Below are 13965 nucleotides of genomic sequence, written 5' to 3' on the forward strand. Positions count from 1 at the left end.
TCCTGGCTGCGGTCGCATCACATATACCAGGCAAGTGGTTAATGCTATGGCCTTAATTTTGTAGTGCACCCACCCCCAAAACCCATCCAGTGTCAGAATGGACCAGCAGAGGATTGAGTAAATCCCTGGTGGGCCCCCACTGCCTGAAGTCTAACTCCCTATCCTAAGGGTGTGGTATACAGCTCTCTGTAATCTCTGGGTCTACAACACCTGATCTGGGTATGTCAACATATGAATGTCGATATTGTGAATGTCTAACAACTATGCCAAACCCAAACACACACAACTGTTTTCAGTTGTCCTGCTGTCCTTACAATGCTCTCCAGTAAGAGCTGTCTTTTTTCTGGGGTGTGGCATGTGTCATCCTACAGAATGTGGACATTATTGTGTCAACAGAGTCAACATATTCTGAATATAGACATTTAACATGTCAATATTCACAGTCGGCACTTAATGTTGATATTGCTTGAATGTCACAACAGATCGGAGCTAAACTATGTTTCTGAAGTATTGGGAATCAATGCCCATCGCTAAATAAAGTTGGATCAAAGTAGATGTTTGTATGACTTACTTAAAGGGAAATACTCCACCCTTATTTTGCATACACAGAAAAAAACAATAACTAAAACAGCGCTTGGCTAAAAAAATAAATTTTAATTTACTCTAGCATATTGAGGGAGACATTTACTAAGCAGTGATAAGAGCGGAGAAGTGAGCCAGTGGAGAAGTTGCCCCGTCAACTAATCAGCAGCTCTGTATAATTTTATAGTATGCAAATTATAGTTGTTACTTCAGTGCTGCTTGGTTGCTATGGGCACTTCTCCACTGGCTCACTTCTCCGCTCTTATCACTGCTTAGTAAATGTCCCCTAAGAAATACATTTTCATATTAATATCAGACCGGCCAGTACACACAATAAAAAGTTGGATCAGCCTGTTTGCTCCTCTGCTGTGTCTCTTGACAACTTGAGAAATGGCTAATGAAAATCCATGCATCTTAAGAAGTGGCTTCAAGAAGACAGCAGTAAAGAAGAACATCCAGATTTTTGCATTGGCAGATGTGCTACACTGCAAGCACTCAGCAATTCCCACAACAGGGAAGCAAGTGTCAAAGTGTGAATTTGTGCCTTCAACTTAATGTGATTTGGTACAAAACTTTACTGCTTACAAATTAATTTTAAGCGGCAAGAGGCCTAAGTTACCACCTGAAGATTTGGGGGGAAATGTTGGTATTATAGTGTAACATGAATTAAAAGTTATCAATATTGTTGGTCAAATCTTTGTGTTTTTGTATCCATAGTTTCTACTGTTCCCAAAATATTTTTTTCTCATATTTAATAGATTTCAGTAACTATTTGAATCAATTAGTGAAGTAACTGAGGGGCAGATGTATTAAGCCTGGAGAAGTGATAAAGCAGTGATAAGTGCAAGGTGATAACGCACCAGCCAATCAATTCCAATATGTAAATTGACAGTTAGGAACTGATTGCCATTATCACCTTTCACTTATCACAGCTTTTCTTACTGTTTTATCACTTATCCAGGCTTAATACATCTGCCCCTCAAAATCCAAAATATTTGTAACTATAAGAAAAAAATGCAAAACAATAGTGGCATTACATAATTTACTTTTTCAACATATATTTTGCATATTTAGGAATTTTCTTTGCATATCTTTACAGTTTTGGCTGCATATTGCACATTTATTGTGGGTAATACTTTTTGCATAACTTCCTATGTCTATGTATTATTGAAAAAAAAAGCAAACAGTACAATACCACATTGCCTGAAAGCCTTCTCTATCTTCCTAATACATGGCCTGGCCCATTGCTTGCTGTTTTGATCTCTCTCTTACCTGTTTTTCCCTGCACTGACATGACCTGTCCTTTATCTGCAACTTGGTTTCTCCAGCACATTACCCATGTTTCTGTCTAGGTACCTCAACTTTACTTTGTAATACTACCAAATGACTTATCTAAGGGGAAAAAATAATATACTGTACCACATATAAAGGTCCATCTATATAATAATGTGCAGTGGAAGATGTCCCATTGCAAATAGTAATTTTTGGTATCTGACTAGGGACAGACTTGTGGCTCCTCTCTCTTCCTTCACCAATAGTTACCCCTGCAGGGGGATTGGAGAAAATGGACCACTCCTACAAGTCTACACTGGTGAGATCTTGCCCCAAAGTACAGTAGACCAGCATGCTTGGATCTTCTTCAGTCCTCCACTATCAGATGTGTGGTATCCTGGTTTCGGTTCCCTGGAACATTTTGGCCTCTCTTGGTTCTCCCTGTAACATCTATCTGACACAATATGGACACAGAGTGAGGCAAAGGGGGAGGGATGTGGCACAGACTGTGCAGAGAACCTGCCTCCTATGCATTAGCATTTTGGACCCTGACTAATATGTCTCCATGACTCTTTTCCCTCTTGGTTGATCTCCTACCTCTCTAACCACTTCTCTCTCTCTCTCTCTTCCCCTGACTCCACCTTGCCCTACCTTCCCTCTTCTTGTCAGCATCGTGTTTTTTTTCTGGACCCCTTTATTTCTTCCTGTACACCTCCTCCCTTAGAGAGTGCATCACCTCCTTTGACATCCAATGTAAATCCAATGTTGATGGCACCCAAAAGTACTGTACCTCTATTCTCATGACCACTGTCCCTCCATCCTATCTCATGTCTGCGTCTTTCTGCTATATCTTTCTATATGTCCCAGTCCAAACTCCTTGTATGCCCCCTATCCAGAACCCCTTCACCCCCCTTATCTCTAACTGTTTACAACTTCTTTCTTACCTGTGGCTCTCAAGCCTGTTGTGTGGATGTAAACCTTCACTTGCTTATCTCCTTCACTCACCACATCTAGCATATCTCACAATCATTCTGCTTCCATCTCCAGGATTTCTGAAGATTCAGACCCCATCTCCCCATGGAGAAACTGAAACTATCATCCATGTATTTCTCATTTCCCACCTGGACTACTGCACACTTCTTCTTTCTGACCTCTAAAAACTTACATTTTCAACCTAATTTCTGTTTCCACTCCCTCCCGTCCAGGGGCTGGCTGGCAACTTTCAGCCTGGGGGGCAGACTCAAGCATCTGGCCCAGCTTTTCATAGGGAATGCAATGCAACAGTGGCCCTGGAACCATTAAAGTGCACTGGCCCAGGGGGCAGATGGCCCCTGCTCCCGCCTGCACTCTTCCACTGATCACATCTGACCTCAACTCTGATCACCTCCTCTCTCTCTTGCATACAAGACTTATCCTGTGCCGCTTGCTGCTCTGGAACTCGCTTCCTCTTCCTGTCATACTCTACTCCAGTATTAACACCTTATAATAGGCCCTTAACTTATCTCTTCAGCCCTCCTCATAACTCGATAGTCTACTCCTCTGACCTCCCATCTACCCTCTTTCTCAGTTATCATCGTTGCTATGTCCCTTATTTTAATCAGTAAACCCTAACAGGTAGGGCCCTCTTCCACTTCTTATCTATCCCTAGCACTATCCCTAACACTAGAGTACCACTGTTTCCCAGTCTGTTATCACCCACAGTGACTCTGGTTCGTTGTGTCAGCCCATTGATTCGGTATAAGATGACTGGTGATTTCCTTCTCCTCCAAGTATATTTTTATCACTTGCTTTTACTAGCCAAAATGAATTGCTATACCCCTTTCATCCCCCAGTTAATACACCCTACGTTTGGTTGTATAATTGTTATAGTTTACCTATGTATTGTTTACCCATGTATGGTGCGGACGATACCTTGTGGTGCCATATAAATAAAAAGATTCTAAAGACAAGCCCACACTATGGTCTAATTTTGCAGCTACACCTCAGCACATGATTAGTCATGACCAATGGGCAAAATAACAACTACACCACGACTGATGGGAAAGTCCATGGTTAGGTAGGGGTGTTCGCTGATTCCTTGATAGCAAATGTATACCTATACGTTCCCAAATGCATATATTTCCCCAATGCACACACTCACAAATGCATTAAAATCCTTCAGATGTTATATTTATTCTATACAAAATGATTTATTTACCTTCATGCCTCCATTCAAATAATGATACAAATGCATACATTTAAAGTGTTTAAACTAGATTTCAGTTCACAGCTCAATCCATAGGAAAGTTGAATACAGAAAAGCAAAGCACCAACAAAATAGGTCTGAGACACTATTTAAAACAATAACACTTTTTCATCAGTCTTGGAGCAGAGACTGGGATTATTATCCTCTGAAAGAATTTAATAGGTCTCCCTTTTACAGTGTCATAGGGCAAAATCACCATTGTACAGTAAAAGAAAAATATTATATTTACAATACATATACATTACATAAATACAAGAACAACACTTACATAAGATTATTTAACTTAGAACAGAGGTATTGCCTAAATTCTACTTAGTATATGATGCGGAGAGAAAACACAAGGGGTAAAAACTTAGGTGATTTCCATGACAGATTAAGTTTGACTGTAATCATTAAAACCCTTTTAATATAAAACAATAGCATTTCAGGCAATGTACACACTTCTTTACATTTGCTGGTATTATACTTCCTCCTATCCATATCCATGTTTCCATAAGAACTATATAGGTGAGAGGTTTAACGCAGAGTCTGCACAAAGAACCATAGCACACTGCACACAAAACTGCAACTGTTTCCCCCAAAGTGTTATTTTATTCTAATAACTGGTCAACACAGATCTGAATTTTATTTAATTTTTAAACCTTTGGTAGGCATTTTTTTTAATCAAATATTGATTATTTAAAAGAAATCTATCATTATTTAGCCATAAGTACCTAGTAAGCAAAGCAATTTAGCATCTCTTTTTTAGATTTTGGATTCATATTGCATAACATTATATTTAGTTTTATTATCAATTCAAATAAAGATATATAAGTTATAGTCCCTAAATTAAACCTAAGTGATTTGGGTAAACTGAAAGTGAGTAACCTTGATTATGACATTAGGTGAATGTATTTATGTTCATATGGTGGTTTCATTTATTTCATTGCACGCGGGACAATTCACAAATTAAAAAATAAAAAAGTAGTCAGACAACATCCATCTTTGTAATAAAGAGCTTGCTTCAATACATAGTAAAGTCTATTCACTAATATAAGTGAAAAAGGTGCAGGAAAAAATATCTACCAATCAGCAACTGTCTTTTATTGATCGAGTGCAAAGTAGACAAATAACACATGTATAATTGGCTGCTCTGTTTTAATGTTAATGCATCCCTATAAAGGGCTGTCTGCTTTTAATAACTATCCCTCCATTTTCACATCATCTCACTTAAGGCTGGGTACACACTGTCATGACTTGACGCGGACCCACCTCTAAGCCGACATAGCGGCCGATCCAGGTAAGCATACACACTTACCGATAGGCTACTCGATGTGTCTCGCATCACAGGCGTGCGAGTATTTGAATTTTGCCTGCCCAGCTGTGACGTCAGTCCCCGCAGAAAGTGTACAGGTGGTCGGAGGACCCCCGTACACAGCCAGATGCACTGATGTATCTAAAAATATATCGTCCATCGGCTGTGCTGCACAGCTGATGTGATGTCTGTGAATGACATATCATTTGCCTACACCCGCTGGTCTGCTAGCTATATATCAGCCGTTAGCTCGAATGGACAATATATCACCTAGCTTTTGTCCATTCAAGTGTCATAATAAATACATATATCTCCTGCTTCTAAAAGATTTTAATCACCATTCAAGACTATCTCTTGAAGGCATAGTCATTAAAGTGTGAGAGTTATTAAATGTGAACAACACTTACTATATCCCAATTTTTTTTCTGAAATGTAATACTGACTCACGTAAGCCTGGAAAGGCAATATTACAAATGCTATCAGTTTCATAACATGTAAAAAAAATATATGACATAATAGCAAAGTAAGGTCACATAGGGGGTCATTCCGGGTTGATCGCACGTAGCAACTTTTTGCTGCTCATGCGATCAACTAGACGACGCCTATGGGGGAGTGTATTTTAGCATAGCAGGGCTGCGAACGCTTGGGTAGCCCTGCTATGCTAAAAAAGTTTCAAGCAAAACAAAACCAGCCCTGCATCTACTTACCCAGTGCGACAGATCCAGCGATGAAGGTCTGGCCTGTGACGTCAGACATCCCCCATCCAAACGCCTGGACACGCCTGCGTTCGCCTTACCACGCCTGGGAAACGGTGAGTAGACGCCCCGATCCTCCTTCCCCAGGTCAATCTTCTTGCGATCGCGCCTGTGATCGCTTTCATCGGTCCTGGCGTCGTTGCCCGGCGACGGCCGTAGCTGGGCAATGACACACGTGCGCAATGCGGGTGCCGCGCAGCCGCAGTTCCGACCCGTTCGCACTGCAGCAAAGAACTGCTGCATGCGAATGGGTCGGAATGACCCCCATAGGGAAGTATCCAATTAGCTTTGCACATAATCAGCGATAAATGCCCCCTAGTGCAGCGAAAATACATAGGTCCGTGGCTTTTCATGAGACCTATGTATTTTTGCACAAAAAAAACTGGTGTTTTTTGCAGGACCTAATTGAATAGAGGTGATACAAAAATGTGAAAAACACACTTTTTTTGCGGCTGCACTATCACGGGTAATTGGATACCCCCCATAATGTTGAAAATTAACTGTGTTGTTTCATTGTTTTCAAAAATACTTAAAAACAATGCATACAGATGGAATTCCGAAATACATCAAATTGTCTTTACTGTGCATAATATATGCCTGTTATTTTTTTTTATATTTTATTAACAAAAATAAACAACATTTTAAGACCATTGAGCAGCACTAGGCAAAACATGCACTTGTAATTGTACTATGTTGTGGCGCTGTATTACTGAATGTAGGAGTTGTTCATTGTTCAGCACTTTATAACGATGTACAGTAGCTCAGGCCTCACATCATTGTTTGTGCTCACTCAAACATTAATAATAGTTAATTGTTCATTTATTAAGTGCCAAATAACTATTTATACAGTTTCACTTGTGCTTTGTAAGGTACCAACTGCCATGATTAGAAATGTAAAAAACATTACACAAAATTGTCTAACGAATTAATTAAACTAAGCCATTATTGCAAAAAATATGTGCCTCAGTATATTAAAGAGCCATTTGCTTCTATGTACTCCTCCTGCCATCAATAACAACTTTTGTCCCTAGTTTTCATAATTTAAGAGTAAATATAGTTTACATGATGCAATGTACTGTAACTAGCAATATTAGTAATAATAATCTAATACCGTAAAAACAATAATATTTTCTCATAGCTGTCTAAGACAATAGAAGCTAAAATCTGATTGGTTGCTAAGAGCCACAGCACATTTGTGTGCACTGCACCATGTAATTAAATGAAAATATACTTGTCTAGTATAGACATAGGGACTGATACATGTTTGTAAGCAAAGCAAAAAAGCAAGCAACTGGGTAAAACCATGCTGCACTGCAGGCGGGGCAGATGTAACATCTGCAGAGAGTTCGATTTGGGTGGGTTCAAATTGAAATCTAAATTGTTAGTGTAAAAATAAAGCTGTCTAACATTTATGGGCTACATACAAAAGCAGCCAGTATTTACCCTGCACAGAAAAAAATCTAAATGTATTTGTTCCCCTTCCATGACAACATTTTTTGTTCCAGACACCAAGTTACTTGCTTTTTATGCTTTACTTGCAAACATGAATCAGGCCCAAAGTTAGAAAGAAAAAAAAAAGAGTGTTTATTTCTGTGTAAACATAGCCCAGTCAGTGTTTTAAAATCATTATGAATATATCCCAAGTCAAATACCTACTTTGAGAGTCCATATTGTCTCATTGTTTTTTCTTTATCTCCTTGCATTATATTTACTGTTTTAACAAACAAAACCAAGTCCTCAATAATTAAATTACTGAGCCCTATTCTGCAGTATGTGATCTCTGTCTGGGGAAGCACATTGCATTATTAGCTAAATGATGTTCTTTTATTGTATGGTATTTTTAATAATAGTAAATTGTCACATATTAGTAAATACATAGATTTAGCATTTTTAGAGTGAGAGCTACAAATTAATTATGGTATACATGTGCTTATATATATATATATACTAAAACTTCACAGAAATATATTATTTTATCCTTTAAAGTGAAGTGTAACTATTTTCAAATGTAAAAAGTTGTTAGTGTGGCCTTAAAAACAGGTCCGGTATGAAATCCTGACGGTCAGAATCCCGGCGTTCAGGAGACCGACGCCGGAATCCCGACACCCAGAATCCTGACAGTGAGGCAGTGAGTCCCCGGTGGTGAGCTTAGCTGGACCACCACTCGAGTGGAAATACCAAGCTTCGGTTGGGATTCCGACCACCGCCATTTCCCCTGCTGTCTGTATTTTGACCGCCGGGATCCAGTTGTTTGGAAAATTAACTGCGTCCCTTAAAAACATCTTAATACTGCCAAACAGTGAAATCATTTATACTCCAACTGCTCCTGAAAAAAACCCTGGAATTTCCCAGGCTTCAGTGTGGTAGTTAATATTTTACCGGGAAATGTTGCTGATATTTTAGCAACTGACACTTATCATTTGTCGGTACACAATCTGTGCTATTACCTCTGAGAGCAGATACAAAGGGCAGTAATACTGCCACTCCTACCACAATAGTTCTCCTCCTAATGACGGAAATCTATTTATAACATGTAAACATTATTGAATGGATTCCATTTGTGCTTGTACAGAAAGGATATGACTAGGACACAGAAGTATGTACAGTGATTAGAAATGTAACAAATGTGAGGGACACATTCACCATGTCTAATTATAAAGATGTATAAAGACTGTATGTAATGTCTTCCATCCTGATGAATATTATTTGCATCAAATATACTGTACGCCATTCATTATCAATTGTGAGATATTTTTGCCTGTAGCAGGGATCATTGATCTATACTAGAGAGAATTGTTCAATATGGACCATAATGTCTGCAGATACAACATTTTACAGCAAAGATAAAAAAGCTTGTTGATACATTTTGCGAGCATTGCTGAACCATCTGTTCATTTGGTCATCATAAGTATACTGTACATTTATGTGCTTTTCACTTATGTAAGGTAATCTATAGATAGCTACACCTGATGAATAAACCAATACATCAGCTGTATGGGATAATATACCCTCATACTGACCATTAAAAGATGCTTTTATACAGACCAAGGATTTCCCAGGTATCTTCTGCTGCCTGTAGTAAGTTATAGTGGGAATACATTCAGGGGCAAAGCTATATAAGGTGCAGTAAATGCAGTAGCTATGGTGTCAGGAGGGTTATGGCATAATAGGTCGACAGTTGAAAGTGTCTAGGTTGACATCAAATGGTTGACATGCCCTAGTTCCACATGGCCAAAAGGTCCAACATGCAAGGTTCAGAAGGTCGCATGGAAATGGTCAAGACATGAAAAAGTCGACAAGAGTTTTCATGGGTTTCTTTTGTGTCAAATGTTACCTTCCAGCACGTGGACCCCCAATTAGTGTACCGTGTCCCTTCGCCATGCTTCAGGCAAGGTGCCTCGCTCCACTACCACTGCGCTTGGGACAGGTTACCGTTCCTAATTGTAGTCCACGTGGATGGTAAAGTATGAAACAAAATGAAAAAAAAAAACACCTCATGTCGACCATATGCTATGTTGACCTTTGTCATGTCGACCTATTAACCATGTAAACCATATGCATGTGGATCATCTGGGGTCAACCTACTGACTATTGACCTAACATACGGATACCATAAGGAGATTGTACATTGTATAGAATGTACTATGCAGCTAATTAATATTTCCTACACAAATATAATTTAGAGATGAATCAATGGAACTGGAAATAAATATATGTCAACATAATATGTAGCATAGTAGATATTACTAATTCCACACTTGCCATGTTGAAATATTCTTAATCAGACAGTAGTAATTACTGTAGTTGTACTGCCATATGTCCATATAAATGGTTCATATTGCAACAGATCTGTATTAACCCCAGTTCCTGACTTTGAAATGGTTAATGACTGTGGTACAAAACACTGAAATGCCATCCTAGTACAGCCTTCTATTAACACTTATTGCTATGTAAATAAAATAAGACAATATTTCATTCTAGGGTCACACCAATTTATCACATTTGTATCCACAAAAGACGATATATAATCTTATTATGACCTTTGACTGTAATCTCTCATGTCATCCGGTAGGCCATATTTGTTTTTTTTTGTTCTTATTGCAAAGAGTAAGATATGATTGTTTAAAGGGGATTCACTTTCTCAGTGCATAGGAACTAATTCTGGCTAGCTAGAAGCAGCAGGACCATCTGGCTTCATCCGTCACTTTGTGTGGCATATGGTCTTATTAATAAAACTGGTCATATTGGAGGCCACTAAAAACACATTACAATAAACAAATGAATGTGTGCTGTCGCTATTGTTATCATTGTCCGCAAACAGCTCAGTAATAAACTGTTATAGTGTAACCATAGTATACAACTTTCCCAACTCGTATATTACTATTCAGCATCTTACTGTAAATCCTATACTGTAAGCTTTAAGACTTTTAATGATTAGTTACGTGTATATATTAGTTGTCCCCATAGAGACGAGCCGCCCACAAGCTATATATCAGTTTGCAGTTACAGACTTCACTTTTGCTGGGAGTTGTCCTGTGTGGGCTAAATCCCTAGCCAGGCATTCTGGTCAGTGTGCTTTTTTCCCAAACATATGTCATGGGGAGAAACATGTGGGTGATTCTCAAAACTGGAATTGTTTTACTCTAGGAGGAAATTATCCTTTGTTATATAAAATACACATTAATCTGTTTAAGCAACACAATAGTCTTAAACCAAATAAAATGAGTTATGTTATTTAACTATATTATATATATATTTCAATTGTGTGAATTAACCTTTATGAATTATATTTTATGCCTGCATTTTGGCGTAACATACAGTATTTTCTTATTGTTATTTAGTTGACTTAAAATCTACCTTGCTGATTAAATATAATTCATTTATATATAACATTGGTTGTTGTATTGTAGAGTATTTCTGTATACAATTATGGAATTTCATGATTAATCTATATATATTGTTCAGTCTTTTTAAAAATTGACAAGACATAATGAAATAAACAGTATAAAACTTTCCAATAAACAGCTCATCAACAAATGAATAAACATACCACAAAATATTTCCTACAGAGTCTAGAAATGATCTGTTGTGCTTTTGTATGTTCTTTACAATATTAAATACATAAGAGATTTTTTACCAAAGCGCCCATCGTTTATATTTTGTGGGTGTGGCCAACAGGGTCAAAAGGTCAACAGAGTCAAAAGGTACACAGTAGGTAAGGTCGACAGGGTCAAATGGTCGACATGACAGTGACCGACAAGTTTTTAAACTTTTTTGGGTGTTGTGTTGTATGTTTAACCATATCTAAGCACAATTACTGGAAACGTGTACCCTCGCAGGCTCGCCACGCTTTGGGCAAGGTTACTATTCCCACTCGTAGTCCATGTGGATAGTAAATCATACAAAAGTTGGAAAAACATGAAAAAAAACTTGAGTGTCTATCATTGTCATGTCAACCTTTTGACCATGTCAACCTTAAGCACGGTCTACCTTTTACCTGTTGACCTAATGCATGTCGACCATATCGGGCCGACCTATTGACTGTCGATCTATACATTGGAACCAACATTTTGTGCCCTGTGTTTTGCAGTGACTAGTGACCAGAATGATATATTACTTCTTATTTTTTTCAGAATGTTTTTGGGGGAAATGCTAATGTTATCATTTGTATCTGTTTTTTTCTGAACTATGCTTATTGTTATTCTTGTAAAAAGATTGTTTCAGCTATGTAGAATTACAGCGGTTATCAACTAGAAGGATACATAAACTGCAAAATCTCAGCGCAAGAACATCCCTACTTAAAACAAGCACACTAAACAAAACTTTAAAACAACGAAACACATGTACTGTACCTGATATGGTTTTTAAGCGTCTAATGTACAAATACATGCTGTGTTGTAGTAATCTATTTTAGGATCGTAACCGTATTTATCCCTACGTGCTGTGGGGCTGGCTTGTTTTATATAAGTATACAAAGCATATGAACAGTGCATACGTACACGGTATGACCATCAATTCTTGTTTGGCATTCATTAGAACAAGAGTGCCAGTGCATTGTCACTAGAATCATATTGCTTGAGAATAAACCAATACTATAATCAGGAATGAGGGTACTTAATAATCTATAATACACTTTGTAAGGTAATGCCATGTTTTAGGAGATCGTGTTTTGGATACAGACATATATTCCTTTTAAATATTACAAAATAGATCCCAATACATATAAATGACTGGCATTCATTTGCTTTAATCGTGGTATTGTTCAGAATTTATGTATCAGCTTACTGAGCTCTTCTCTTTCCTGCGTTTTCATTCAGTACAGCCACTGCAGATACAGAGCAGTTTGCCGTACGGCTATGACACACAATGGGGTAATGAAGAAGATAGCACATTGCTTCATGGTTAAAAGCTGGTGAATTTTCCCTTTTTCTTACATGAAAAATGTGTGATATATGGAACCTTTACAAAATATACTCAGTCTGGCTCCAAAACATTTCTTTTCACATTTCATATTGTTATTATGCTTTCTATTTTTTTTTTTTTACCTTATGCAGCCTTTTAAATGTGATGAGTTTTGGGGGGTTAGGGTTTTAATATCCAATATAGAATATTTGGACAAAGGCCTCCTGTGACGTGGTAAAAAATGCAGTTTAACTTGATCTATAGCAAATCCATATAATAGACAGTCTTTATTGCTCTTTAGCAGCAAGAAGTGCAACTGTTCCAGTTTGTGCTTTCTGATTCCCCCGAAATTTCTACTGGAGGGGGTGTGCTCCGCCATTGACTGTTCTGTACATAATACCTCAATGTGTATTACTTAGATCTGTGAAATAGAATACTGAGAGCCTGTGCAATAGATTTGTGATGTATAAATACGGGGGAATATAAGAAGGCTTTAGGCAAGGCCAAGTCAATTCACAAACACAAACAGTACTTCACTTAAGATACCGGCCTAAATACTTTCACAAACAACAAAGAAAGAGAGAAAAAAAATCAGAATACTCAAAGGAGTATGATGTTTTTATGCCCGCTTCACTTGATGGAGATGATGAGTGACACCTCATTACCATCGCAGTTATTGCAAAATCCCAGGTTCCGATGACGGATACTAGCCTGAAGTTGCCAAAGTCGCCGTCAGTTCTTCCTATACATGTACCTGTAGGTAAAAGTCCACGATTTCACTGCCACAGTACAAAAACGTGTTCCAGCAAAAACAAACAAGAAACCCCCAAAAAACTATCATTCAATCCAAGATCTTAAAAACAATCTACGATACATTTTTTTTTCAAAAACATCTGTCCGTATATAAGTGAAATGTACAATAGGAGCTGTTTAAAGTGATGCAGGCCTATAAAAAGTGCCTGTGTCCTCAGTTTGAATGTTTCTGGATCTGAGGTATGGCCATGTAGCGGCGATTCCATGTTTGTGGGGGATTCTTGTGAGAAGCATGGCACTTCCTGTTTTATTCCTTCACATGTGGGCATCCTGCTTCCATAACACTGTTGGTGGGATTCAGCCCTGCTGAATATACTGGGAAGAAAAGAACCAGCTTTTCCGCATGTTAGGACGGACTTTAGGCTCAGACTAGCATGTGCCTCCGACGATGCAGTGCTAAGTGATCAGAACGGGAGAAGCTGCGGTCACAGTCTGCACATTTAAATGGCTTTACGCCTGTATGTTTGCGGTAATGCCGTGTCAGTTCATCTGAGCGTGCAAACTTCCAGGTGCATCCTTCCCAAGTACACATGTACGGTTTTTCTCCTTTACAAAATGAAAAAGAAAAGGGTTATTTGTTTTCATAATAGACATTGGTTTAA

General features: G+C 38.2%; 1 protein-coding gene across 3 annotated transcripts in view; it reads right to left on the minus strand.

Annotated features, from left to right (window-relative positions):
- Nucleotides 1-4007: 4007 nt before the first annotated feature.
- KLF12 (KLF transcription factor 12) overlaps nt 4008-13965 on the minus strand; it is a 367131-nt gene continuing 357173 nt past the window's right edge. For all 3 annotated transcript variants that reach the window (XM_063952935.1, XM_063952934.1, XM_063952936.1), the window contains exon 6: nt 4008-13909. In XM_063952935.1, coding sequence (XP_063809005.1) covers nt 13728-13909 — 182 coding nt within the window. In that variant the 3' untranslated portion in view covers nt 4008-13727. The remainder of the gene's footprint in view (nt 13910-13965) is intronic.

This window comes from Pseudophryne corroboree, chromosome 2, assembly GCF_028390025.1.
Source record: "Pseudophryne corroboree isolate aPseCor3 chromosome 2, aPseCor3.hap2, whole genome shotgun sequence".
Lineage (NCBI taxonomy): Eukaryota > Metazoa > Chordata > Amphibia > Anura > Myobatrachidae > Pseudophryne > Pseudophryne corroboree.